Source organism: Channa argus, chromosome 1, assembly GCF_033026475.1.
Source record: "Channa argus isolate prfri chromosome 1, Channa argus male v1.0, whole genome shotgun sequence".
Taxonomy (NCBI): Eukaryota; Metazoa; Chordata; class Actinopteri; order Anabantiformes; family Channidae; genus Channa; species Channa argus.
In genome coordinates, this window is record NC_090197.1 from 34,282,940 (window position 1) to 34,310,354 (window position 27,415).

Consider the following 27,415-nt stretch of genomic DNA (forward strand, 5'->3'; position numbering starts at 1 on the left):
AGTGTCACTGGAGGAGAGCTGTTTGAGGACATTGTTGCAAGAGAATATTACAGCGAAGCAGATGCCAGGTATAGTATGCCATCAGGCTAATGTGTGAGCATGTATGTATGTATGTAGTTTATGTTAGTCAGTTTTCCTGCACATTAAGTTTCTGGGGACCTCCTATGTTAACATTTCAGATTGCCAAAGCAGAAAAGTTAAGTTATGAAAGCACCATTTGAATGTGTGTTAGTACACTTTGGGGTTTCTAGCGGTTATATCGAAGGTTATTTTCAGTACAGGATGTAGGCTTTTTTTGTCTTTCTTTTTTCTTAGATGATGTGACTAAGGGCTTTTAAATTTAATTTCATTAATAAATGATGTCAAAGCTGTCTTAGCTCTTAAAACCTTATTTTGAGCCTGTCGTCAGTAGTTGCTCTGCACTCCAGCACATTACCTCCTTGGACTGTGCAGGCCTAACTTGTAAGTTGTAGCAGATTTTAGTCAGTTGCGTGGTTTGTAGTTTTCATATAACGATAGATCGATGCTACAGTAATACTGTAATCCACACAATTATATAATGAACCAACAATAACAACCAAAATAAACTTAGGTCCAAACATTATTTCATATACAGAAAAATTCTATAAACATAAAGTTTAAACTAAATTAGGCAAAAACCTGGTCTCCCTCAGTTTTGGGTAGAGTGTGTCACCTTGCACTGGTAGTAGAAACCAAAAAACTATAACAGCTGTGAATATTTTTATAATGTTAGTGGTGTTGAAACCAGTTGATAATTATATTGAGAAATTTACAGTGCAGTTCAAACTATCACAAAACTAGCCAATGCTGTCAGACTCTTGACTTTTGCTCGTTTAGTGAATGGGCACCAGAATTCATAAAGAGTTGGAATAAATGTATAGAATAAGGTCGGAAAAATGTGGAGTGAAGAGTATGGGAGACATGGCTTCAGAGAAAATGCGAGAACATATAAAAGGAAGTCCAATGGGAGAAACTGGGAGGAAGAAGAAAAAAACATAGGGTTTGTGAAATGTTGAAATGAGTATGAAGCATGTTATTGTGTGTGGTCTGGGGAGGGGTAGAGGAGATAGGCAAAGTAAAAAGTGGAGGCTAGATTTCTCCTAATTTGGACATAATGCCAGGAGCTTTCTTTTTTAAATTCTGTCTTATAGAGAGAGGACTCCACTCTCCAAAAATCTGCCTCTGTACTTCCTCCTTCTGCTGACCCTGACTTTACCTTCACTAACGTCAAGCTCAATTGAATTTGAAAGAAATAATAGTAATTTTAACTGTGCATTAGACCTGCAAAATTGTCGACATGCAAGCTTAGGAAAAGCTTACGTAAGATACTCCCCACTGCATCAACCACACACACACACCCTGCCCACCCAACTTCCTTCCATAAATAAGTTCACATAAAAATGCATTTGACTATTCCCCCATATGCATTTTGCAATTGCTTTGATTAGTGGAATGTGTCAAAATGAGCGAGAGAAAATCATCTAATGTTGCAAATTACAGCTAGAATGTTTGCAAATTTGATTAAGGAAACCCTCTTGGTAGCAGAGATTTGCTCCCATTTAGCCACAAGAGCATTGGGGCTGTTTATTCTCACACCGATCTACCATAGTTTACAAATTTTCAAGCGTCATCTGACCGAAAAAGCAAAAAGTGGACTGGAAGGAGGTGTTAAAATCCAGTTGCCAAAATGAAGGTTGAGACATCATTTGAATAATCAGATAATGGTGCACATGTTCAGGCAGGCTCTCCTGGCAAAGTGTTACACATTGTTCATGCGAAAGGAAAAGAAAGCTAGCTAGAAAGAAGCTTGAACCTAAGCTCCTTTCTCTTTACCCACCTGACCTGTCATGCTGTGAAGTTGATGTAGTTATGGAGCTTTTCGACCATCTAACAAGCAGTTCAGGGTGACAACTGGGTGATGTGTGAGGTGATAATACCTGGCTCCATGTAATCCCTGTGGTGTTTGTTAGAGTTGAGCTTAAGGTTGTGGGTGTCCACATGCTTTTGGCTATTTAGTGCAGCCACAATAGGCACAACAGAAACATGTGCTGTTCCAGCTGCACTTATAAGCTAGGACCTACAGCAGAGTTCACCATAGAATTTACTTAAGTTATTGCTCTAACTTATACAAAATTTCAGAAAGGATGTTGTACCAATCCTCGGTTATGTCCTCACATTTATCTACCTCTAGCTGTTGTGGATTGACAGATGTGTGTCTACTTTGTTTCTGATCATTCTCTGTCTCCCCCAGCCACTGCATCAATCAGATCCTGGAGAGCGTCAGTCACATCCACCAGCATGACATTGTGCACAGGGACCTCAAGGTGAGTAATCATATATTGGTTATAAAGAAATCTGTTTCGGAGATGTGACATCTTGTTATGAATGAAGATGAAAGCCGTTTACGGAGATTCATAGCTACACACGCACACTTGCACAGACGTCATGCAGTGACGTTAAGGACAACCAGAGGGATAAGCGTCATCCCTCTCTTTACCTGCTTTGTTCCCTCCCTATTTCTCAATTCCCATCTAAGTCTATAGCCTATCGCATTTTTTTTCATCTGTCCCCCTCCTTTCTACCCCCCCTCCCTCTTGCACTGCTGAGGAGTGACGAAAGCAGACCAGCTTCTATTAATAGCGGGTCGGTGGGTGAGATGACGGCCAGTGACGATTTCCCTCGCAGCAAGATTGTTCACCCCAAGCAGAAACCAACAGTACTCTGACCTCCTCAGCTGTGTTATTAAATTTTAATAATCCTGTGAATGACAACAGCAAATTGAGCTTGAGATTTAAACACATGGATAATTGCACCACTTTTTTTTTTTATTGCCAATACTGAGTCCTAAACTTTAATAGTTTACTTAACAATCTGATCTGTTTTTATGTGAGCAAAATTAAACCATTACTCTAGGGTAAATAGACAATTGTAATTGGAAAATAAATCTGTTTTTGTGCCAGAGTGGTGTAAATGGATTTTGTGTTGCTTTTCATTGATTTTTAGCTTACGTATGAGCTTTGAGTTCAAGTGTACTAAGAGAGGGAGGGGTTTTAAAAGAATATAATGATGATAGATGATGAAGTGTAGTGGACAAAAATAAATTAATGTACGCCAGCTGTTAATGTACATTTCTATTTCCAGGCGGATTTCCAAACAAATAAATCAATATTTTTGGCATTAACACTTTAAACCCTATTGACCTACTGATGCATATAGTGTAAACCAAATATTCTCCTATTATGTCTTATTTTTTAGTAGAGCTCTATAAGCGATGGAATGAAGCCACAAAAAGACATGCTGGGGTATTAGAGCTACATGTGATACTCAGTGTAAACATCACTAACCATGACAGTACAACACATGCACTGGAAGATGCTGTTGCTAATTTACACATGAAGCTGTTACAGAGCAGCATTTTAATTCATTCGGATTCATCATTCTGGACACCAAGTCCTAAATTAACTCTATTGTAAAACTGATTCCTGTCTCTACCACCTCGGAATGGAAATGTTTGACCCTTTGTTAAATGCTCCACTGTGTTCACCAGTTAGTCTTTAAATGTAACTACCCTTTGCTGTGGTTGTCTCATTGAACACTTTTCCTGAAAACAGCTGCCAGACAGTGGCAAGTAACGACATCACATGAGTAACCAGAAGAACCAAAATAGTAAAGTTGCAGTCTAACTAAACGCTGAGCTAAAACTCATTATAAAGCTATGTAAAGCTATGTGGAGCTGCAGAATCAGGTGATAAATCACAGATAACTCTAGGAAAGACACACTTCCTAGAGTTACATTGTTTTCAAATTGTTACTTGATATATTGTTGTGTTATTGATTTCAGCCACTTTAAAGCTACATAAATATGAGCTAACATATGAGCTGATAATATATGTTTTTAAAGACATTACTTCTGTTGATCAGCAGTAATAAAAACTGTCTATATAAAATCATTATAGTAAAATAATTTACGTTATATCAAATACAAAGTTTGCATCCCCAATGAAATCTATAGATAAATAAATTTTATACGTAAAATAATGTTTTTGATCATTAAAAAAAGACTATCAGCAACAAAAGCTTGATGAGTGGCACCAGATGTGTTGAATTGGGTTAACACTTAAAATATTGCAAAGTAGATCTCTAGGGGAAGTCTCGAGATGCTCAAACCATGAAATTTGTTTCATAAAGCTGAAAAGGCACCGAAAATATTTTCAAGCATTTAGAGATACCAGTACTAACTGTAAAAACTGTAATTCAGAAACGGAAGAAATGTGGACACTAAGATACATTCAAAAAGTGTAACACCAGGAAATATAAATGAAAGAGGCTCTAGGAAACTAGCTTGAGAGCTACGTAACTATACAAAACAAATGGCAAGGGACCTGACAAAGTCCATTGAGGCAACTAGAATAAATGTCCACATCCTACACAGTCGTAACATGGTCTCCACAAGCCTGTATTGTGTGGAAGAAAAGCATGCAGGAAGCCATTGCTTACTTCTAGACATAGGGCAACACACATGGAGCATGTGACCAAACCAAATGAGTTTTGGAACAAGAATGTGTGGTCTAATGAATCATAAGCTGAATTATGTGGTCATAATTCACAGGTACAGTATAATTAGTTGAAAAAACTCTGCCTCACTTATGTCTCTATCAAGCACAGGAACTCTGCATAAAGTGGAAGGAAGAATGAATGCAGCCAGATATCAGATTTAAAGCCAAGCATCCTACTGTGCCGTCAGTCAAATTCTAAAAATAAAGAGGCAGCGGATCCTTCATCAAGACAATAAGGGTAATGTTTTACCAGGGCCTTTCCAGTCTCCAGACGTAAACATCATTGAAAACCTGTCCATAGATTTGAAGAACAATCAAGTAATCTGGGAGACCTGGAATACCTGAAAGGATACAAACAAAGTGGGTTGTAAAAGCAAAGAGAAGACATACAAAGTTTTGGAGGACCTTTTATAAAGGGGGTAGAAAACTTTGCAATTATATAATTTTCATTATTTTGCTTTTTTTAATTTAAAATTAATTATTTCAAAATTTTCAACATTTTTATATATGCCTTGACCCTTTTTACTTCAAAAGTAACACAAATGTCCATAAAAATTATACTGATTAAAAAAATGTGATGGTAAAAAGAGTAAAAACAACATAAGTGTGCGAAGATGTTAAGTTTTGCACTCAATGGCATTGAGTTAAGGCATTATTTTCTCTGAGGAAAGTCCTTAGTCCAACGATCTCTCCAACAGTCTTGGACGATCAGTCTGCTAGAAAGAAAGAAAACATCTGTTTTTATTTTCTTTTTTCCAAGATCATTGTGGGGATAAAGCTGTCAAGTGGAGTTATGTAATAGTTAATAATAAATATGCTAATGATATAAATTGTGCCACAGAGAGGTGTGACCTTACATACAGATCACATTTTTGCCCCCATGCCATCTTGGGAGGACCACTTGCTGATAGGGAAAATAAGAATTAGAGAGAGAGACTTGAGTGCTGGTGGCAGGCAGGGTTTCCATGGTAACTGTAGGGTGAGGTCACCCAGCTGCTGCAGCACCAGCGTAGGGACTCATTATGCCACCTCCCATTTATCTGTCTCTATCTGTCTCTCTCTCTCTCTGTTCTTCTGTTGCATTCAATCCAGCTCTGTCCCTGTTCCGTTCGTCCTCTTCTCTCTGCATCCTATTGTTTCAGCTGTGGTCAGGAGAGGGGAAAATAGGTGGATGGATGGGTAACTACATGGAGATAGTGTGAAACTGACAGATTAGAAGAAACTGACTTAGAGCCCAAATACAAATGGTACAAGTGTCAGACATCTGTCCTGTCCACAATTGATGGGATGTTTATTGCCTAACCACTGCAAAGACCTCAACACACACTCTTTGGACTTTGGACTGTATTATAGTTGTCAATTCCCTAGCCCCATACATACATTAGGCAGATGCTTCAATACAAGTGAGGTACATGGCAAGCTAAATGGCACAAAAAAAAGAAGAAATTTTTCAGTTCAATCAGACCTAAATGCCAAATAGGGACAATTGTATTTCTTTATTAAGTGAATGGTAGGTGTTTTTTTTTATTGGTAGAGTTATGTAGCTCATTCCACCAATGTGGGACCACTGAACTGGATAACTTTGCTTGGACTTTTGCAGTGGGGTGTTAGGACCAATGTGGCTGAAACGGGGGTTGTAGAGTTGGATGAGAGTGTTCAGGTAGGAAGATGGAATTAGATTGACAGAGCTTTGGACCTGATTAGCCTCTTGAAGCCAGTGCAGTCATATTAACAGTGGTGTGACGTTTATGTTTTTGGCTGTTTTAAAAAATGAGACAGACAGCGGCATTTTGTATCGTCTGGAAATCTGTTTGCTGGTAACTCTGTTAATGTGGGTGGCAGTTGCAGCAGTCAAAACCAGAGATGACTTACGCAAGGAGGTAGGAAGTATATTCAGAAAGGAAGGTTCTGATCTTTCCGATGTTGTTGAGGGCAAATCTGCATGACTCTTAACTTAACCATCACAAATGTGGTGTTTCTTGAAATTCTCTATGAACACCTCTGAGGTGCAAAATGAGGGTCATGTAGCAGATCAGTTGCTAAGATCTGTAGTTTTCAGTAGTAGTTAGTAACTAGGTTAACATTACTTTCACTTTATAGTTTATCATTGTCAATGGATCAGCATGCCAGCATTAGTAGTTTGGCCACCACCGTGTATTGAGGTAATACAATTAGGCAGGTTGTTTATTCTGCTCTCCATTTAAACCAGTTTGACATCGGTTCAGACGACAAGCTAGACCACCATCACATGTGGACTGGCCTATTTGACCGCATTCTGGTTGCAATGTGTTTTGTTTGTATTTACTGTACACTGGCATACAGCAAATACATCACAGTATGCATTGCAGTAGATGTGCATAAACAGTGAGCACACAATTCCTTAACTCTGCAGTGCTGCAGCTTTTTCTTGGTGGACTAAACACAAAAAGAGAGCGCAGGTGTGATCTGAAATCACAAAAACCAAACAGGTTTTCGTGATCAAGTGAATGATAAAGGCGGGAAACATGCTCCACCGAATCATCTTTGTCCAGCCAGGATTACCACGCCACATCAGCGTATGGAGAAATTTCTTCTTAAAATGGCATTGCAAATGATGATTTTTGAACTCTGAGTTTTCAGCTCATCGAATGTGCTTTGAAAAACATATTACAGAGAAATGGTGAAAATATTCTTTAGAGTCAAACTGAAGGTGATCTTTCAGTGGGGTGACTGTGGGCACTGAGCCATCATACAAAATCAGGTCAACCCTCTTTTATGAAGAAAAAAACTAACAGCTAATTCTAAAGCAGCTGTGTACCTGCAGTCAGTAACTGTCCTCTTGTCACATTACACTTGACCTGATACGATTCTTCAGATTCTTAAGTGAGAAGAACAACTATTTACTAAGAAGAGGCAAACCAGGAAAGTGAAGAAACAGTAAAGACAACAAAACCACACTTTATATATTTTTAATATTTGCAGAGTCCAGATTTGGGGCCTGATTGTGTGATCAGAGACAGTGTCAGATGCTTTGTGTCAAATCTAGTGACAGCTCACTGAGAAGTTTTTTTCTTTGGGGTGATGCCTTTCTAGCCTGCTTGACTACATCATGCCTCATTACCATGATGGATGTCATTGTGCTTGTCTTCCAGTTCTGGTTTACATTTAATCCACTCATGCAGACCAATACTTCTAACTTAAAGGGCGTTTGTCTATGTTTTCTGAAAGGTTCCAAAAAAAAACTAACCGACATAGGAATTCTGAGTGAAAAACATTTTATCCTGAATACCATTTCGTTTCTGTGTGTTGTAGCCTGAGAACCTACTTTTGGCCAGCAAGATGAAGGGAGCTGCGGTGAAGCTTGCAGACTTCGGTTTAGCCATTGAGGTGCAGGGAGAGCAACAGGCATGGTTTGGTAAGAAACAGCTGTTTAAAAAACGTGTTCCAATTAAAAAATTTAAAGCAGTGCTGCACTGATGTATGTATTTAAAACATCAAAAGAAAAACAATGTCAAAATAAATATTTTCCATGCTGTTATATAATATATGCTATATATAATATGCTGAGATATATATATATATATATATATATATATATATATATATATATATATATATATATATATATATAATCTTGCATAATAATGTCACATAAATATGTACATTTCTACAGGTTTTGCAGGGACTCCAGGGTATCTGTCCCCAGAGGTGTTGAGAAAAGACCCATATGGCAAGCCTGTGGACATATGGGCATGTGGTCAGTTAGTAAAAATTCACCTTTTCTGTCAGTTTGTCAGACTACATTGTATTTTTACAACACTAAAGCATTTTACATGTATTGTCTACATGTTTTTATAGTTTATGAATATATATTTTTCTGTGTGTGTGTCAGGTGTGATTCTGTACATCTTGTTGGTGGGCTACCCACCCTTCTGGGACGAGGACCAACATAAACTGTACCAACAAATCAAAGCTGGCGCATATGATGTGAGTACTTCTCTTTTGTCCTGATTCATTTTGGAGCAATGACGTCAACAGGCACTATGACTCTATTGTCGCTTGTCATTAACTTATTTGGTTTGTGGTGTTACAGTGTTCAGAAACTCTTTAACTCGGGATGTCCGCGGGATGTCCCAATTCCACCCTTTTCCCAATTACACACAAGTACTAAACATTTTTGCTTCTAGAATGAGTTGCTGGGCATTTAAATGCTCATCATTATATTGCAGTTAAGTTCATCCCAGGTACGTAAATGCAGTTGGGTAAAACTGAAATTCTTTCTGCCAAAACAAATATGACAGCAACCTGTGTTAAATAAACAGAACAACTTTCACTAAAAAGAAAGAGAACAAGAAAAGACAAACAAAGCACAGATTTAGGGTGAGATTCCGGATCAAGAAGCATTGACAACATAGACTGTAGAGTCTACACAGGAATATGAAGGTAAAGTAACTTTTTAAAACAAAGCGAACTTCAAGTAATGTTCTAGTAACTGTGCATAACCCTCATTGCTGATGTCAGTTGGACAGCAGAGCTTGCATTCAGCTTACCCTTTGTTTTCATAAACAACTCTAAACCGCATACATTCTTTTACCTCCACCTAATGGCAGAGGCTAACGTGATTTGAGGCGCAGTATCTGAGAAGTTTTATAAGTACAAGTACACAAAGGCAGGATCTGTCCTGATGCCCAATACAGGTAACAGCACTGGGACATCCCTACTATAATCAGACTTGAAACACCGATTATTGTGCTTTAGATTCAAAGGTAATGTCTGACATTGTGAAAATCTCATTTGCTAATTCCCAAACATCATTGAACAACATATTTCTAACTGAAACTTTCAAACTTAAATTCTGACATTATACTGTAAAAATCAAAACAACATATTAACATGGAGGAAGCTTTAACTTTAATTAACAAGGAAACAGCAACAGAAAATAGCAATAAGGGATGGTTCCTTCTGCCACTGAGACATACAAAGGCCTCTGTTACTTTGATAATTACCACCTCTCTTATTTAGCTAAATTTTGCAATCTTTTGCATGGATTCATGTCTGTGGAGTCTCTTAGAGACCCCCACCTGTGTCCCAGAAACTTTAAATTTAATTGACAATCTATAGTTTTGTATTTTAAATTTAATTGTATGTGATAGGCAACCCCAAGAGCCTGTCTGACACCTTCAGTTCTCATCTTGGTAAATTCAACAGACTGAATTCTACAGGGCATTTTTTAAATTACATTTTTCAATGTCTTGTTATTTGTTATTGCAGGATTTTCATCTTCAGTGCTGTAAAGAGCGATACACAATGAGAGGGGGCAGTATGCTTATTTATCAGAGTTTGCCGTATTCCTCTGGGAGATGGGAATTCATTACTTATATTAATTTCCATAATTGGAAGCAACTACATCTGATGAACGTTCATAATATGAGCATTGATATGAAGACACTGACAAGCAGTTGTAACAATGTGCATTTTTTTAAATATCATCACTGTCATGCAGATACTACATTTTGTTAATAATCTTATGTCAGTAATTGACAAATGAAATATAAATGTTAGAAGATAATATTTCTGGTGACTTGCTTTCATTGTGGGTTAACTGGAGACTGGAATGAGAGAAACCTTACTACTTAGCCACCAAAGCTTGAAAATGCATCAGCATAGATTTTCTCTACCAAATATTCTTGAAATTCTTTCCTCATTTTTTATGTCCCTCTTTTAGTTTCCTTCTCCTGAGTGGGACACAGTGACGCCTGAGGCCAAGAATCTGATCAATCAGATGTTAACAATTAACCCTGCCAAAAGGATCACTGCCGACCAGGCCCTGAAGCATCCCTGGGTCTGCGTAAGTCACACTTGATCACACATTCATGCCAGCTTTAAATACTGTAAATTGTGTGAAACTCTTTCTTACCATCTATATTATTAGGTAGTTTTATGTTCATGAGGTTACCACAAAAATAACTTTTATAAAACCAGTAATACTGGTATAAAAGTAAATTTTATATCAGTAAAACCAGGAAAAGGACTAAAATATCAATATCAATTAATAGGCTGCTTCTAAATATACTTTATATATTTTCACATTAAACCTAACCAGAAAGCTATTTTTACTGTTCTCTATAAATTACATAATCACGTGCATGGTTTGAACACAACACAGTTTTTTATTATACGTAATAAATGGTCATAATTTTTTTATGAGCTCATCATTGCATCTGCCTAAGCCTAAACACAATATACAGTACTAATGGGAGGTGTGCTAATGGCAAAGAATAATGGGCTCTTTGTTGTTTAGAATTGATTATACAAGAGTGAAAGCCATCCCATCTCTACTGACATGATGTCAGATTTATGTATAGTGTTTTTTTTTCTCCTATACATACAGCAACGCTCCACTGTGGCCTCAATGATGCACCGTCAAGAGACAGTAGAATGTCTGCGCAAGTTCAATGCCAGGAGGAAACTTAAGGTGAGTTTGGCCAGACAAGGGCACACGTTCAAAGTGGAAAAATAATAATTGAAATGGGTTTAAACTCAAATTTAAAAACCTTTTTGGAAATGATAAACTGTACATTATCACCCATTACTTACTCCAAATAGTTATAAATAAATGCAAAATCATATTAGATTTAGATTTAGTCAGTTCTTCTTGTGCCAAAAGTTCTACAGCAGGTACCTACCACCTTGTCACTCTGGCAGGTGGTAACATGTACCACCCCAGGCCAACCCTCGGACCATGCCCCTGTGTGTGGACACAAGAAGACACACAAACACACATAAATAACATAGATCCTTATAACTTGATATTTGTGTCTGTTTAGGGGGCCATTCTCACAACCATGCTGGTGTCCAGGAACTTTTCAGGTGAGCTTTGCAACTCTACAAATGACATATGAAGGGACAGTAATTTAATTTAGCCCAAAGATATTAAACTGGTCCCAGTGGTGTTTGGATGAAGTCCTGAAGCAATTGTATTTAGAGAAAGTGTGTTTTGTGACAAAAGACATTTTTGTCATAATACAAATATTTCACTTTGAAGTTCTATTTTACCTGATGTGATATCCAGAAGATTAGTATTTCTGTCACTTTGCTATTGTGCTTCCTCTTTACAGTCTATTTTGGAATCTAAATTCCATAACAGTATATTTCTCATTGTTGTTCACGTTTGCTTGTCAGCCTTGTCTGAGTCTTTTTGGCTTGGATTTCCTCCTTGTAAGCAGTTTGATTACTGGAAACACAGTGCAGCTTTGATTGAACACTCAATTTGTGGGCTGGATGAAGGCCTAGCAAGCTAATGTGTTACTACTATTGGCCCTGTGCTTATATGCTTAATGTAAGTAAAGCAGCTCCTGAAGATTGAGGCCCACTGCTCTCTGCAGTTCAATATTAATCTAGACTGAAGAAAGGAAACAAACCAGACCCCTAACTTGCTTTATGCATCACTTTTTATTAAGTGAAGGTCAACAGAAATAAGATTAATAATTTTAGAACGCTGGAATGCGAATGCTGAGAAGATTTCCAGTCTGCTGCTGCTTCTTATTCTAAAAACCAGGAGTTTGAGATCAGACAAAATTTTTTTCATTAAATTAAACAACTCATTAGTTTGATCCAACAAAAAAACAAGTTTATTAACTTGAACCAAGAAGGGGACAGGGGCTGTTGGGCTTTACTGAGACTCTCTTGGTCCCACTTGTGGAGCCATATTGAATTCCTCTCTGTCCAATAGTGGGACGGCAGCATACCAGCCCTGCCGCTACCACCAGCACGGCCGCAATGGCACAGGAAGGTACGTCCACTAGAAGGGGTGTTGGAGTCAGGCACTGCCAACTTCATGTGTGGGCTATTGGCATGTGGCCTGGGCTGCTTGAACCCCCCCTCACCAAATGTGAATGGTCGTCATTGTACTGGTGCATCTTACACACACATACAGACATGTGTAAATAGTAATCCACAAACGAAGCTCAGCTTGACCTTTCAGCATCCTGAAGTTCAAACAGATAGAGCTCCTCTGCAGGACTAGATATTTAAACTCTTGTGTCAAACACAACAGCCATTTAACAACCAGCATGACCCTCTGACCTTCTTCCAAATGCCGCAGCTGTAGGCTGTTTCAGCTGTAGGAGTTCTGCATTAACACATCTAGTGCAGGCTGCGTATCTTTTCCACAGCCAAACCTTTTTGAACTTTTATATTACAAAATTGAACAACATACAACCTTTCAACTCCTCAACACTTGCAGGTTTTTCCCCTTTTAATTCATTTTTATCCACAGACCGATGCCCAGTCGATGCCTGCCTGTGATCTCTGTAACCTTTTTTCCGCATGGCTCAGCCACTAATGGCCAGCCAAGCATGTGTATAAGCGTACAGTACAGTATGCCAACCTGCATGGGAAGCTGGATAAACAGAATGCACCGTGTCTTTTTGTTTTCTGTTTTTCTTTCTCTCTACTCTCCTGCCTGCTCCTGTTGTTTCTGTGTGAACAGACAAAACCACAAGTAAACCTAATGGGATCAGTATGTGCCAAACAAAGCGCTTGTAATATGATAAAACGGTGTGTGAAGCCACTTGCCCTCAGACCCACAGTCAAAACTAAAGTGCCAAACACACTTGATTTTGGCCTGTGGCCTTTAATGGAATCATCATTTAATGCATTACAAAGAGCATTTAAATAAGCACGATTGATAAAAATGACAAACATGCCTGTACACAGCAGCCAACAGGATATTTACATATAAAAGGAAAACCAAAAGAAAAGTAAAGTCTGTGTTGCTGATGAGTATGTGGGTGTCACCATTTTAAGTTTATAAACAGGGGAAGAGCATCTACAATATGGGGGGTAACTAACCTATATAATAGGCCATACCCACAATGGGCCTGTCTAGTGTGGTGAAATTAGTAAATACATTACACAGCTCTACTGCATTTATATTTGTTGTCTTAAAAGTAAAATACTGCTAAAGACAATGAACATACATTATGAAAATAGCACCTATACACTTAAAACCTTAAGTAAAATTCTCAGTAATGGAAATAAACATTTGAGTTGAGTCTCCCAGTTTTTGAGAGATTGTTTTGCTTTAACTTTCTTTTTTTTTTCACTTTTTTTTTTTGGTCTTTTCGGTTTATCCCGTGAGTTCAGGGTCCGCACAGCGGATCATTACCGCATGTTATTTTGGCACAGTTTTTACGCCGGAGGCCCTTCCTGATGCTACCCTCCCCAATTTCTACCAGGCTTGGAGCTGGGGATGGGAATGGGCTATTAGGGGTTCAGGGTCTTGCCCAGAGACACTTTGACATATAGCCGGGACCGGGGATCTGACAATATGGTCTGACCCTGAGGTCCGTAGACGACTGCCTTTACCAACTGAGCTACAGCCACAGCCGCCAGAACTAGGCTAGAACTTCTTTATGTTTAAATTAATTAAACATTAAGAAATATTAAAGGCTCTTAAAAGAGTTCTTGTATCTTGGCACTTTAAACAGGACCACATGTCAAATTGAAAAGGTGTGTGTCCTTATAATCCCCATAAAACATTCGAACACCCGTGTTTGTTAAAACTGTAATCCATTATCCCTGTTTTTACTGTTTATCACGTGCCATCGCTGTCCGCAGCAGGTTTTTACTTTTCAAGTGTGATGATTTCAGATGTGCTCGGTCAACACGTCATACCGACTTGTTTGTTTGAAGCATACTGAACCCTTCCCAGGTGAATGTCAGTCACGTGATGGGACGAGCTGTTCTCCTAAAGCTGTTCAGTTTGTTCGACAAGTGGTTCCAGTGCTGATAACTTGTTACTGATGGATTTCTCTTTATGCTTGACTGCAACTGTTAAATGTCTTGACTTACAGAGACTGAGCATTGTCACTGACAGCATAAAGGTCCAGAACGTAGTTTTGAATTTGCAGACATGAAGTCCTGAAGTTAAAGGTTCCTGGTCAGTTTAGTAGCAGTTGGGAATGCACTCTTCTGCACTTCTGAAAAAACAGATTGTAGTGGATGCTGCATGCCAAACATAGGCCGCATGATTAAAGAATGCTTTTTAATATGCGGTGAAAACCTCACGGGTCTTCAGTCTTCAGTTTTGTTTTCACTGTAGAGTTTAAGATGCTGATTTTTAATACATTACTGTTTTCTTGCCTTCTTCATTGCCTTCTTTCCCACTTACTAATGGAAGGTAAGAGACGACTTTAAACCAAGCATATGTTTTTATGCAGTAAGTGAGTGTATGACTGTGTGTTAACATTGGTGCGAGGAGTTGTTCTGTCTCTTGTGAACTTGTGAGTTATTTCTGTGTTATCTGGTGAGGCTGTGTGATCCGTTGTATGCACCAGTGTGGTCAATGTAGGCTAACAGATGGTTTCACTTCACATGCACAGGTTAGAACAAAGTAGATGATGGTGATTATCATGCAGGAGCTGCCAACTGTAGGATTGTTTGAATTTTCGTATTTGCCTTCCTGCAACATTTAACAAAGCCGTTCAGAACAACTATAACTTTGCTATAGTGTTAAGTTTTCCCTGAGGGAGGAGCAGAAGAACCTACACAGCAACTAACAATCAACAAAGAGATTTTGTTTGTTTCTCTGCTATTATGGATAAATATAGATAAGTAAAGGTTCAAATGAAAACTCTAAATTGACTCTTGTCTTACTTTTCATTTTGACTATGCCCTAATATAGTGGGTATCCATACAAAATATAAAAGATGTTCTGGAAGTAAACGGTTGAAGTTGGTGGATGACATTAGGCTCTATATGAAAAAGAGTAAAAAGCCCTCAGGATTTATACCTGCTTCAAAACAAATGTTTAATACAGAAGATGTGCAGTAGTGCATTCTAATGAATCTTTTCTGTTTGACTCAAATTGTCCTAATCTCCTTTTCTTGTCTTTGTTTTTTTTAGCATGCAAAACTTTACTAAACAAAAAGTCGGACGGTGTGAAGGTAAGCTCTCTGACCCATGAGGGTTGTATTAATAGTAGTTTCTGCCTTAATTACTCTTCCTCTCTTCTGCTGTCTCTTTAACTACCATATGATAACATGCATTTTTAATGTTATGAGGATATGGGAAAGCAATATGTCCTTTAAATTGAATTACCATCTTTACCTCTGGTGCCTCTTAGCTTTTATAAAGTCTATTAAACGGCATTTAAAGATTTTTGTGGCACAGGGAAAAGGATTGATCTTAAAAATAAATGAACCACTTCATCCTGTACGACTTAGCAGTTAAAGATGGGGAAGGAGTAATACATATTGGAGCCTAAAATGAAAATGAGTGACATAATAATGAATAATAAACTTGTATTATGTTTTTTTCCCATTAGATTATGCTTTGATTTGCAGCAGTTTAAGCTATCGTCATATTCTGGTGCTCGTTTTGATCGACAGAGTCAATGCATGCAGTGAAGCGCCGTCATCAACAAGGGCCACAATAAAATTCCCATTACTGTAACAGTAACTTACACTGCCACCCCCACCACAAATAAACTGCACAGCCAATTACTTAAATCTTTCAGTTTGCCTTTAGAATCTAAATCCTTGTTGCTGCTTTTTTTTTTTTTTTTTTAAAGCCCTCTCAGTATTCCCCCGTCTCATTTTTTTCTTATGTAACCTTGTGCGGCTCTTTTGGTTTTCTCTCTTATTGGGATCAACTTGGCAGCTTCACTTTTTTACTGTTTTGATTAGTTCCTTGTTTCCCGATGATCCCTTATTTTTTCCTCCTCCTTTCCATTGCTGTCTGTCAGAAAAGGAAGTCCAGCTCGAGTGTTTGTTTGATGGTGAGATCGGCTCTGTCGTTTTTGTTCATTTTCCATCCTTCGTCTATCTTGTTCTTTCCAAGCCTTTTTCCCGGGGTCCTTCCCTCCCCCTACCTGTGTTTCATTTGTATTTTTGCTTTCTTTTGGGCAGAAATGCATTGTGTCTGACAGTTTTGGTCTTTCCAAATTCATTCAACATCCCTGCATCCCCTTCTTTCACAAGTGCCACCAAAACCATTTCAGAACCTTACAAATAACAAACACATACTCGCTCACCCCCTAGTTTTCCTCCTCTTATGTCTGACTCTCCTGCATACGGATAAAATCAGGCTTTTTGGCTTAGTTACCAAGATGTGCTAAATGCTAATCATTTCCTCTCTTTCAGTTACTTAAATTTATACCATCATTATTTTTCATTTAAAAAAACTTTTATTTTTAAATGAAACCGCTGTCTTGGTCACATGCAGACAGGTGTCACTATTGAACTAGAAGCACTTTAGGTCAGTTAGACTGAGGATATTGCACTGCATATTAGAAATAGTCTACAGAAGTAAAATTGATACGTTTGATGTTCGCAATGGTGCCTTTGAATTTCCCAAGTTTCACTCTTTACTGTTGATTTAAGAAAGTCAAATGTGTTAAGTATATTTTGCCATTTCATTTTTGCAGTTTTCAAAATAAAACTGATGCTCAAAGAGTTTGGTAAAAATCAATTAAAGTTTAAAATTCTATTAATTAAAGTATTGCTGGGTATATGATACAAAATATTATATTTGGAGAAATATACGTTATGTTTTTTTCTGTAAAACGTGTTTCTGTTAAACAATATAAGAAAAACATCTAAAAAATTTGTTACGAGCAGCCAAACTGGAGTATATCTGACCTAATTTAAAAAATGACCCTAACAACTGTTTGGGTTTCATGACCAGGCCTGATAAACATTTGGAGTTATAAGACATGCTGGACTTAATGCTCTGGTTCTGGCAAATGTTCTTTTAAAAAAGCAAACTTTGGTTGTTTGCTTTTTTTTTGTAGATATTAATTTCTGGCCTGTTAGTGAGAAAATTTTCACAGTCAATAAATATCATAAAGCAGAACAAGAATAACCAAAGTCAAACCAAAAACATCTTAAAATAACATATTGGACCCTCTAACATAATTTCAAGGCCACAGAAAATAACACAGAAACAGACTTCCAGTAGTGGCTTTCTAATACATATGTTCATAGTACAGACTGGGTTTTACAGCTGTGTTAGTAATGTTCAGAGAAGTATGTTAGAGTGGTGCAGGACATGTATGAGAGCTGTAAGACCATGGTGAGGTGTGATGTAGGTGTGGGTCTGCAACAAGGATCGGCTCTGAGGCCCTTCTTGTTTGCTCTGGTGATGGACAGGCTGACAGATAAGGTTAGACAGGAATCTCCGTGTCTCCTCTCCAAATGTGGCTTTAGTTTACACATACACATATAACTAGTCTTAACAATCAGATTTTACATATTTAGTACAAAATGTTTTGTTTTGTTTATTAAATCGTACCAAATCTTTATCTTTTTTATTAGCGAGTCAATGACAAAGTGAGGTTTCAATCAAGGTTTCAGTAGCCATAATTCTTCCAAGCAATGATCAGGGTCATGGCTGTTTTTAGAAATACTGAGTTTCAAGCACTGAGCCTGTGAAAAAAATGTATTTCCCTAATCTACATATGGATATTGTATTATGTTTTAGGGGCAGATAGCTTTCAAACCATGTCAGTTGCCAGTAACATAAATAATCTGTCAAGCATTAATTCATCAGAATCAGATAAAATGTAGTAATGAATAAGCCACGCTACCCTGCTTTTCTCTGTCAACTCGTCTTTAGTAAAAATATGTATACCATTTTTATTTCAACCTTTTTGTTGAGGGTTAGGGTTTGCATCATATTGAATTTGAATTCTAGAAATGTCCCAAACAGTACATAAATTAAAGTAAAAAATTGTTCTATATAGTAAAATATTTATACGGTTGCCTAATAAAAGACGCTATGAGACTGGTGTGTATTGTTAAACTGCGACTGTACAGCAGGTTCCACTAAAAACTATATTTCTTTGGTAATTAGACCTAGAGTACACAGTTTGAATGTCATCAGGTCAGGTCAGCTATTAGTAAGGTGATGACACTTAAACACTGGTCCGGACCTCAGGGACCTTAGTGGTGTGAACAGCCATTATTGATCAGAGTCAATTCAATGGGCAACAGTAATCATTTAGTTGTTTTGTGGCTGAAATCCAGCTTTAGTTTTGGCTTCGACCTGACTTTGCTTGAGCTATAGGAAGTAAATACCATTCAGTTTATGCCTCCATGCCTGCATACACTGCTTTTCACCATGAGAGAAAAACTTTTAATCAAGGCCTTTCACTGCAGGCACAGACCGGTTCTGGTAACCATTATAATAAAGCAATTTTAGGAATCATTTACACACAATTTGGCTGTGTTGCTGCCAGAAATGGGCTTCCAATTTCTGGTAATTGTTTTAAATCTAAACTTTTGATTTGTCACGTTATCCCAGCCAGTAGCAGACAGTGCAGCTGTCTTGAGCCCTCAGTTTCAAAAGGACCCACTTCAGACCCAGTGTGTCTGACTGAACATAAATTTTTGTCGTCCAATTAAAGGGTTTGAGTAAACTTTGTATGTGTCTTAAATAACTAAATAAAGTCATTTAATCAAGACGTGACTCAACATCAATCTTTATCATCATCTTTCTCCTTCTTCACGTGTGTATGAAGTGCATCATTTGACATAACATGAGGTCTAAATTTAAACTGCAGGTCCATTTGTATTGTTTTTTTGTGTGTAGGCTAGCTGTCTTATCTGTGGTAAAAAAATGTGGGGAAGGCAGCTACAAGTCAGGTGATCTAAAGACTAAGAAGGAGAGGAACAAACTGTGGCCTTGTGCTCACACCTTCAGCACTTGCAAAGATAAGGAAAATAAATTGCCTTATATCCGAAGTCTCAGCTGACTTAGAGAGAAGGCCAGACTTTGAAATCCCCCCTACAATGATAAAAACAAGGTGGCTGAAAGGCTGGAGGATGTTGCCTTATTAAGTCACACGTAGCTCTGGAGTATGTTCAAGATGGCATGTTCAGATTTTGGATGCTGGACATTTGGACAAGGCCCTCCCCTTTTTTGACCTTCTGTTTCAGTAGTGTGCCCCTCAGATCTGTCTCGCATTCCCATACTTGTATTATACACTTTAAAAGGGCCCACTACAGCTCCTCGGCCCTTCTGCAATGAGCCACATGCCCCTCGCCCATTGATTTACCAGTTTGTTATAATTCTGGGGAAATACTTAAAATCCAATCAGAAATTGTGTTCTTTGTTTTAAAATGCATTTGCTGAGTGACTGTTCTGTATTTTAACTCTTTTTATGTATTGCAGTTTCTGCAAAAGTTGTAGACATATGCCAGCATACAGCTGGAAACCATGCTCAAAGAACTCTTCTATCACAGTACACAGCTTTATATTCTTGTGTCAGTGTGCTCACATTGATGTCGGTGCAGGACACTTTATCTATTTCTGCACGTTCACGTTGATAATGTTTAGACATTACTTTGCACTATAAAGGAAATATAGCAACTTTTAAAATGCAAAGTGCTGCAAGTCGCAGATGTTCCCTGAATCTGTTCCCACTTACAGATTCTGCAGCTTTAAACCACACTCAGTATGTTAAAAAAATTATGTTGGCCATGTAATAGCTCTATTCTTGTTTTCCACATAAGATTCTCATAGGATGGTTTATGTTTTAGACCCAGGGGGAACAGCAGGAGTCATTCTGTGTTGTGTTTCTTTGTCCCAGTCGCAGGGAAACAACAGTAAAAACAGTATAGTAAGCAGCAGCAGCACCAAAGACAGCAGCATGTCATCTTCAGCACCAATGGTACCTCATCTCTATTTGGTTTCTCTCACATTGCTTTTTACAGCATCATTTCATTGTTTCCACCTTTTTAATGTTTAGTTCTGTCTCTCACTCATCTTCTTGTCACATTTCATGTTAAGTAAAATCTTTTCTGTACTTCGTCCCGTCTTTCTTTTATCCTCTGCCTCTTCGCTTCTGTTTTGAACACAACCTGTGATGTCGGTGGTAGATTTGATGACTTTAAAATTGAACGACTGGTTTGTGCCTTAGTTTCTCTTCTTGCTCGTGTTTTACCCAGACATCCTGTGGACGCACTCATATATAACATTTACACAGTGCCCAACGCTGACAGGTAGACAAATGACTTTCATTTTGCAGTACAACAGCAGACACTTCAATCAAGTTCTGCTCAGGCTCACTAGAATCCACTGTGTTTTCAACTGTGTCACCTGAGCTTTGTTGATGTTCTCCCTTTGAAGTTGGACAGGATTATTGCGATTTTTTGAAAGTAAGGCTAAAAACTCAAAGGTTGAGCCTCTATAACATCAAACATCTTTTACTAGTTGCTCATCAATATGTAAACTGTAGATTTTGAGGATGTCTGTGTAAAAGAGGAGCTGGAGGGGACGGGTTTAAGACTTGATTGTACGAGGATGCAGCCTCTATTTTCAAATATCTAATGGAAAAGGAGCCTTACAGTTTGTACCCGACAGCCGACACACAGTAGAGCTTAAAAAAGGCTTGTATGAGGGTTGAATATGTAAACAAAAATTGTATTAGGAAAATCTCAACTTAGTGAAAATGAGAAGTTGCTTTTTCACTCCTGTGGGTCCACAGAAATATAGACTGTTGAGGCTGTTTTAATTACAAAAAAACCCCCAATATTTTTAGGTAGTTAGATGAATGAAAACTTAGTTGCTCAGTACAAGTGGTAAATGGCCAGTAAGGATTAAATAAATAAGATGAGCTTTAGAGGAACTAGACCAAGCAAGCCGACTGTTCCACCCTAGTATTCAGTCTTCGTGCTAAGCTAATTGCACGCTGGTGGTATAGCCTCAAATTTAACATCCAGACATGAGTGGTATTGACTCATGAAAGACTTTACAGGAAACAATACACGATGCCTTTTACTTTCTACACAATGCCAGTGCTAAAATGTGAGCAGTAATAGTGAGGTAGATGTCAAGCTTTGCATTCCATCAGAAGCTACCATTTCTGTTGTGTCTCCACATTTTTTAAAAACAAAGGCTTAAAATGTCCAAAAATACTTAAAACAATTTAAATATCCATGTCATAGAAGGGGCTGCATGACCTAAGGGTGTCATTTTGGCTCCACTGTTGATTGACATCAGACCGACTGTGGGACTGACTGAACCAGTTTACTAGGGGTTTGTTTTTCAATCAAGGCTGTACTCTGAACTAGTGATTTGCTTCATGGTGAATGTTTTTGTGGAAGGGTTAAGGTTGAGGATGAGGAGTGGTTACACACACCGTCACACAAAGGAAAATGAAAAATCCTAACTGTCATAGCCCAGCTGTGACCTCTATTTGAATAAGGAGGTGAACTGTATTTGTGTCAGAACTGGCACGAGTGTGAGATAGCACCGGCACTCACACTTTTGACAAACATGTAGTTGTCCGCAGAACCCTCCTCCTCAGTCATGACCCTGATGGTGAGTATGTCTTTAGCAGTTCCAAGTGTCCATGGCTGTTTTTTTGCATTTTGGAGACTTTAAAATTACCTTGTAGGTCACTGTGCTGGTGAACGGGGGAGCAGAGATTTACAGTCATATCTTTAATCGGCATAATTGCTCCGCAGCCTCTGAACTGTAGCTCCTCCGCTTTGTTTGGTGTGCGCACATGCATCTGTTTTGTACTGTGTGTTTGTCGTCATGGAATACATTCATTGGTGTTCCCTGGCATTTTCCCCGCTGCGCCCCCATCCATCCCCTCCCTGCATGGTAAAGTGTCTCCTACCTCCCCCCAGGAAGCCCAGACAACTGTTGTACACAACCCAGCCGACGGCACCAAGGTAAGCCGCTCCTTTTCCCAGACACTACTAACACTCACAGGTAACTCATGGAGGATTTTCTCTGAATGTACTCCATCAATCGCTGTCGAATCAGCTATAACCCTCTGTGCTTAATTTCACACTTAAATGAGCTGGCTTCTATCAGCTTATTTCTCTGGCTGATTACTAGAGAGCACAGGAGAATTACATGAAATTGTATTATTATCTATATGAGAGAAAATTCTGCATGTACCACCTTGAACAGCAGCACATGCACACTGGCAACTAAAACACATTTAAATCTCCATCTATTCAAAATTGGGAGGCGACTGCCACGCTACTTGCACTGTCATGTTAGTGTACAAGCTTGCACACTAGTAGCACTGTTTACTCAAATGCAGGTGCTTATATGAGTTTATTTACTTTGGTGCCTTTTTTTACATAAAGACTTGCTTCACTTAGAAGCAGGTATACCCTAACATATTAGCGGCAATATTTCGAATTGCTTGCACGCGTTGTTGCTTTGACATGTGTGGCTCGCTATGCTTCTTCTCGCTGCTGTCCTGGCTGGTCTTTGCTCCTGGGAGGGGGTTGTGCACCCGTCCATCTGTCTGTCTGTCCGTCTCTCAGGTTGTCGGTTTGTCCATGTGGGAAAAGTGTTGACAACTACTTAAACTTTAGCTCACTTACACATTAAAAATGATTTGTCTTGCTATTTCTCTTCTCTCCCTTTATCATTTTTCTCTGTCCTCCCGCTCTTCTGTCCATCTCTTGCTTTTTTTGCCCTGTCCATGTGACAGGGCTCCACAGAGAGCTGTAATAATACCGAAGAGGAGGAGATGAAAGGTAGGAAAGGTACTTATCCAACTTTCACCTACTCTGCATGCCTTTATTGTTCACTGTGTATCTTGTCCAGGTTTGTCAGTCAGTTTATGAGAACTGGTCTTTGTACTGGTCCTCCAAAAAGACCAACAAATGGCGAAATCCAGCAGCTGTAGTGAACCTAAGACCATCACATAGTATTTGGACCCTCAAACGTTTGTCTGGAGGTGACTGGAGTCATGGATGGCCCACAAAACACAGAGTCAGACCTGAGTCCACTGTGAAACAACTAGTGTTGTTGTTGTTGAAACCAATCATGTGACATGACATTAAGGAAGTACTGATTTTTAAGGCAAACCAGGGCTCAGTCACTAATTGTAACCGGTATAATGTATGTCTGACTGTAACCAAACTGCTGTGTTTGCACAGTTTAAATCCTGCATTTTTAAGCCGAGATGTTTTTTTTGCCTGGAACCAAAAGAGGTGCTGTTTCTACAGATGTCTGCTTCACTAGGTTGTATAAGAGGGTACGGCCAAACAACGTCCATTTGAAGTTAATGTTGGAGGACAGGTTGTGTTTGAGGTAATGCGCATCTTCTGGATAGAGTTTAAGGCGATTGTTGGTTGGCCAACAAAGGCTGTGATGTAAGCAGCTGGATGTCAACACTGTCCATGGGTGGAGAATGAGCAGAGCTGCAGTACCTAAGGATATGTTTTTGGTGGTGTAGTGGAGTATTAATTGAGTTCATAAACCACAAATCGCAGCTACTTTTCAAACCAGAACTCTTTTTACTCGATCTTTATGTTAAGTTGCTTTAGTTGTCTTAAATCCTCTCCTTTTCCAAGAGCACAGGGTGGTACTTTTCCATCTGAAATGTGTGCACAGTATATGTGTTTCTGTTTGTAGAGCTGGGTGATAATAATTTATCGAGCTTTTTATTAAGAGTTGGTTAAGAATAAGAGCAGTGAATTAAGAGAAATTAGATTTTGTCAAGATAGTACATACAATATGTGTGTGTTTTGGATTGTTATTTGGACAACATGGGACATTTTTAGCATAGAGGCATTTGGTCAGAGTTTTAGTAGAAGTTGATGCATGCATCATATGCGAGTACCTGTTCCTCATTCTGATTGTTGGTGTGCATGCCGGCATTACTTAATGCCAGCACTTAATTAGCAGTCTTTAGCTCTAGGATGACCCTTTAATGTTTTCAGGTGAATGAAGTAGGGCAAAGCCAACTGCAGCTTACCAGAAATTAGTTAATCCAGTTACTTAGGCAGCTTTCTTTGGTTTACGGCTCATGATCTTATAGTGGATTGTCACTACCGTGCAGTTGGGAAGCTGTCGCGCCTGTTCTCTCTTCTTAGTTTGACATGCTTTGGATGAAAGCATCTCCTAAATCAATGCAATGAAGTTTCTCTTGTCTAATCTGAAACTCAAACGCTGCAGGATGCATCAGCTCCTCCGTGTACAAAATCTAGTGAATATTCCCCTCTAACATGAATTCAAATTGAATATGTCAGACAAAACAAGCTCTGGGAACTTGTGAAAAAATAATTTATGAGTTCCTACTATATTGTATGATCACCCTCTCAGGCTCCCTGTCATTATGCATCTCTTTGTATTTGTGTTTCCCTTATGACGGGGCAGTGGCTGTCTGTGAGTCTGCTGCTACAGACAGTGCAGTGTTAAGCCAGAGCAGCTCTATTAAGGAACAGACCCCAACCCAATCTCCTAACCTCCCACCACCCATCTGTAAGTTGGCAGTCATTTACCTGATTTAACTTTCAGCTCTGAGCTTTGTGGCCTGACGTTTTATTAATAAATCAGCACCGCAATACACTGTGTTAAAAAAAAGTTCCAAGTAATAAACCAAAAAATCAGACCTCTTCACTTCAGCTCTTCCCAACTTCCTGCGCTAGTTCCCCCTCTGTCCTATGGTGCTGCCATGTAAAGGCACCCAGACCTGGCTCCAGACTGCTTTTTCCCCTCTGTACTCCCTAACAATGTTCTGTCTGAAGACCAAATTCCTATAATCACTGTTTGATAGCTTTTGTGCATTATAATTTAAATACATATATTTATGACATTGCAGCTTTCCTAATTATAACTTTTTTTTTACTGGGATGATGGTACCTGCCTGCAGCTGGTCCTCTGCAGGAGGCTGCTAGCAGCTCCAGTGTCCCTCAGACCACTCCAGTTCAGAGCTCCAATCCTGAACCAGAGTCTGCTATATCGCCCCCCACAGGCAGCAGCAGCAACCTGCAGCAGAGTAAGTTTTAGGCAGGTTGTGCGGTGCTTATGCAAAGACTCTTGCTGCAGTATTCATGGTGTCTGAACTCTCTGTGCCACTTAAAGACTGTTTGAGGGGAAAGAAACTGAAATCTTCTTAAGACTTTCTGAACACAGTTCTATATGTACGTGTGCAGGATTTTCTGGCTAATTGTGCACAGTTTATAGCATATCCACGCAAAAACCCTAGTGTTTACATACAGTTCGTGTTTTTCTGGTGTGTGGTGTTTATTTTTTCTACTTTTGTTTTTCACCCTTTTAATTTCGGGTGCATTTGAGTAATTATTTATCCCACATAAGTGTGGTGGATGTTATTGCTGTGGGTTTGTGTGTGAAACATCTTCCCACATTTGAGTCACTTTCAAGGGATTCATTGAACTAAATAATTAGCTGCCTGTGTATCTGATGCTGAGTGTAACATCGTGAGTAGAGGGTGTGTTGTGGCTTGTAAAGGCTGATACCAAATGTCACTGTCATTACCATCGGCAGTGCCCACGCGGTTTGTGGCTTATTTCAAATGTCAGAGGTTTCAGCCTTGTGAGACCATAAGTGCAGGGGAAGCATGAGTGATGGTGCTTTCATGTTCAACCTCCAGATGATTTGTCTTTAACCTCTTCTGTATGTCTTCCCCTTGCTCTCCGTTTCTTTGTTTTTAGCTCGTAAACAGGAGATAATAAAAATGACAGAGCAGTTGATTGAAGCCATCAACAATGGAGATTTTGAGGCTTACACGTAAGTTTGCATTTGCAGCTTAGATAATTTCACCACAAGAAGTTTTCACCTTTTTGGAAACATTGTGAAATACAAATGTTAACCTTTATTTAATTAGGCTCAACACGCACCTTGACCTCAGCATGATTTAAAATGTCATGTCATCATTCCTCACATACATCGTTATTCCTGCAGGATACTAAGTTCTTAAAGCTGAACCAAAGGTTTATTTGTGGCGGTGTTTTCCTTGGACAGGAGAATCTGTGACCCTGGACTGACTTCATTTGAGCCAGAAGCTCTTGGAAACCTGGTGGAGGGCATGGACTTTCACAGATTCTACTTTGAGAATTGTAAGTTTCTCAGTGTTATAGACTTAAATAATTTCACAACACAATGTTCTTTTTATCAATTTAGATAAGCATTTGAAAATTTGTCATAAACAGAGTTAAAATACAGGTTAATGGCCAACTAAATGATAAAGTGGTGCTGAAACCAGTGATGCGTGATCAAGAAGCTGCAGTGTTGCCCCATTCTTAAACGTAAAGCGCCAACATGTAGATCTAAAACATAAAAGCAAAGATAAAACGAGCAAAGATAGACGCTGAGCTGGTGCTCTTGTTGTTGGACCACTTAGTAATAACCTATTAGCTGCTTGGTGTAAGGTTGTGTAAAGTTTTAGTTTTTGTCACCAGACATTCAGGAAATGTAGAAAACTTCCTAAACACACATTACAGTAATAGTGAAATATGTGCTTTAGCATTGGTTGCTGTTTCCTGTTGTTTACTTACTACTCAAGCTTCACCTTTTGTTAAGTTAGTTTAATTTGTTACTTTCAGAGTGTTAGAGAAACCTGGGAATACATCCTAGCGTAACACTTGGTGTTTGTCTTCAATATAATACAAACTCTGAAGAGCAACATTTGTATAAAATCCTCATGTATTACTCTAGTGTGACTGTCGACATCATGTTTAAAATTTACTAGCGACTCTGTTGTCTGGTGACTGTCCTACAAATGCTCTGGTGGTTCTGTATTTACAACAGTTTAGGTTTACTTACACCAAAATACCAAATCCTGCTTGTTGAGGATTTAAATGCAGTTCATAGTTTTCAACACTTGAGGTCTGACAAGCATGTTAAATGCATTTTGTGCATCATTTACATTTGTTTGTTTCTGTGGCTTCATAATCTATAGTGCTTCTGGTCAAAAACACCTCAGTATAAGTTTATATTTTTGGTGGATACAGGTAACATTTATTGCTAAAACCCATCTATACTATTACAGTAGACTAGGAAAGACAGCAGATATTTAATCTGAATAACTGGACCTAGGACAGGAAAGTCAGTCAATTCTGAACTAGGACAGCAAT

At 38.7% G+C, this 27,415-nt stretch overlaps 1 protein-coding gene across 50 annotated transcripts in view; it reads left to right on the forward strand.

Moving 5' to 3' along the window:
- The window catches only part of camk2g2 (calcium/calmodulin-dependent protein kinase (CaM kinase) II gamma 2), a 73,323-nt gene that overhangs the window by 41,218 nt on the left and 4,690 nt on the right, over nt 1–27,415 (forward strand). The window contains exons 5-22 of one of the 50 annotated variants that reach the window (XM_067514706.1): nt 3–68; nt 2,273–2,345; nt 7,869–7,971; nt 8,230–8,313; nt 8,449–8,543; nt 10,282–10,404; nt 10,948–11,031; nt 11,384–11,426; nt 12,289–12,348; nt 15,465–15,505; nt 16,306–16,338; nt 20,152–20,232; nt 22,199–22,243; nt 23,023–23,068; nt 24,696–24,800; nt 25,192–25,317; nt 25,994–26,069; nt 26,304–26,398. In XM_067514706.1, the coding sequence (XP_067370807.1) occupies nt 3–68; nt 2,273–2,345; nt 7,869–7,971; nt 8,230–8,313; nt 8,449–8,543; nt 10,282–10,404; nt 10,948–11,031; nt 11,384–11,426; nt 12,289–12,348; nt 15,465–15,505; nt 16,306–16,338; nt 20,152–20,232; nt 22,199–22,243; nt 23,023–23,068; nt 24,696–24,800; nt 25,192–25,317; nt 25,994–26,069; nt 26,304–26,398 (1,379 nt within the window). Of the gene's footprint in view, nt 1–2; nt 69–2,272; nt 2,346–7,868; nt 7,972–8,229; nt 8,314–8,448; nt 8,544–10,281; nt 10,405–10,947; nt 11,032–11,383; nt 11,427–12,288; nt 12,349–15,464; nt 15,506–16,305; nt 16,339–20,151; nt 20,233–22,198; nt 22,244–23,022; nt 23,078–24,695; nt 24,801–25,191; nt 25,318–25,993; nt 26,070–26,303; nt 26,399–27,415 lie in introns of all 50 variants that reach the window. The other 49 variants (XM_067514698.1, XM_067514741.1, XM_067514757.1 and 46 more) reach the window with 49 other exon arrangements.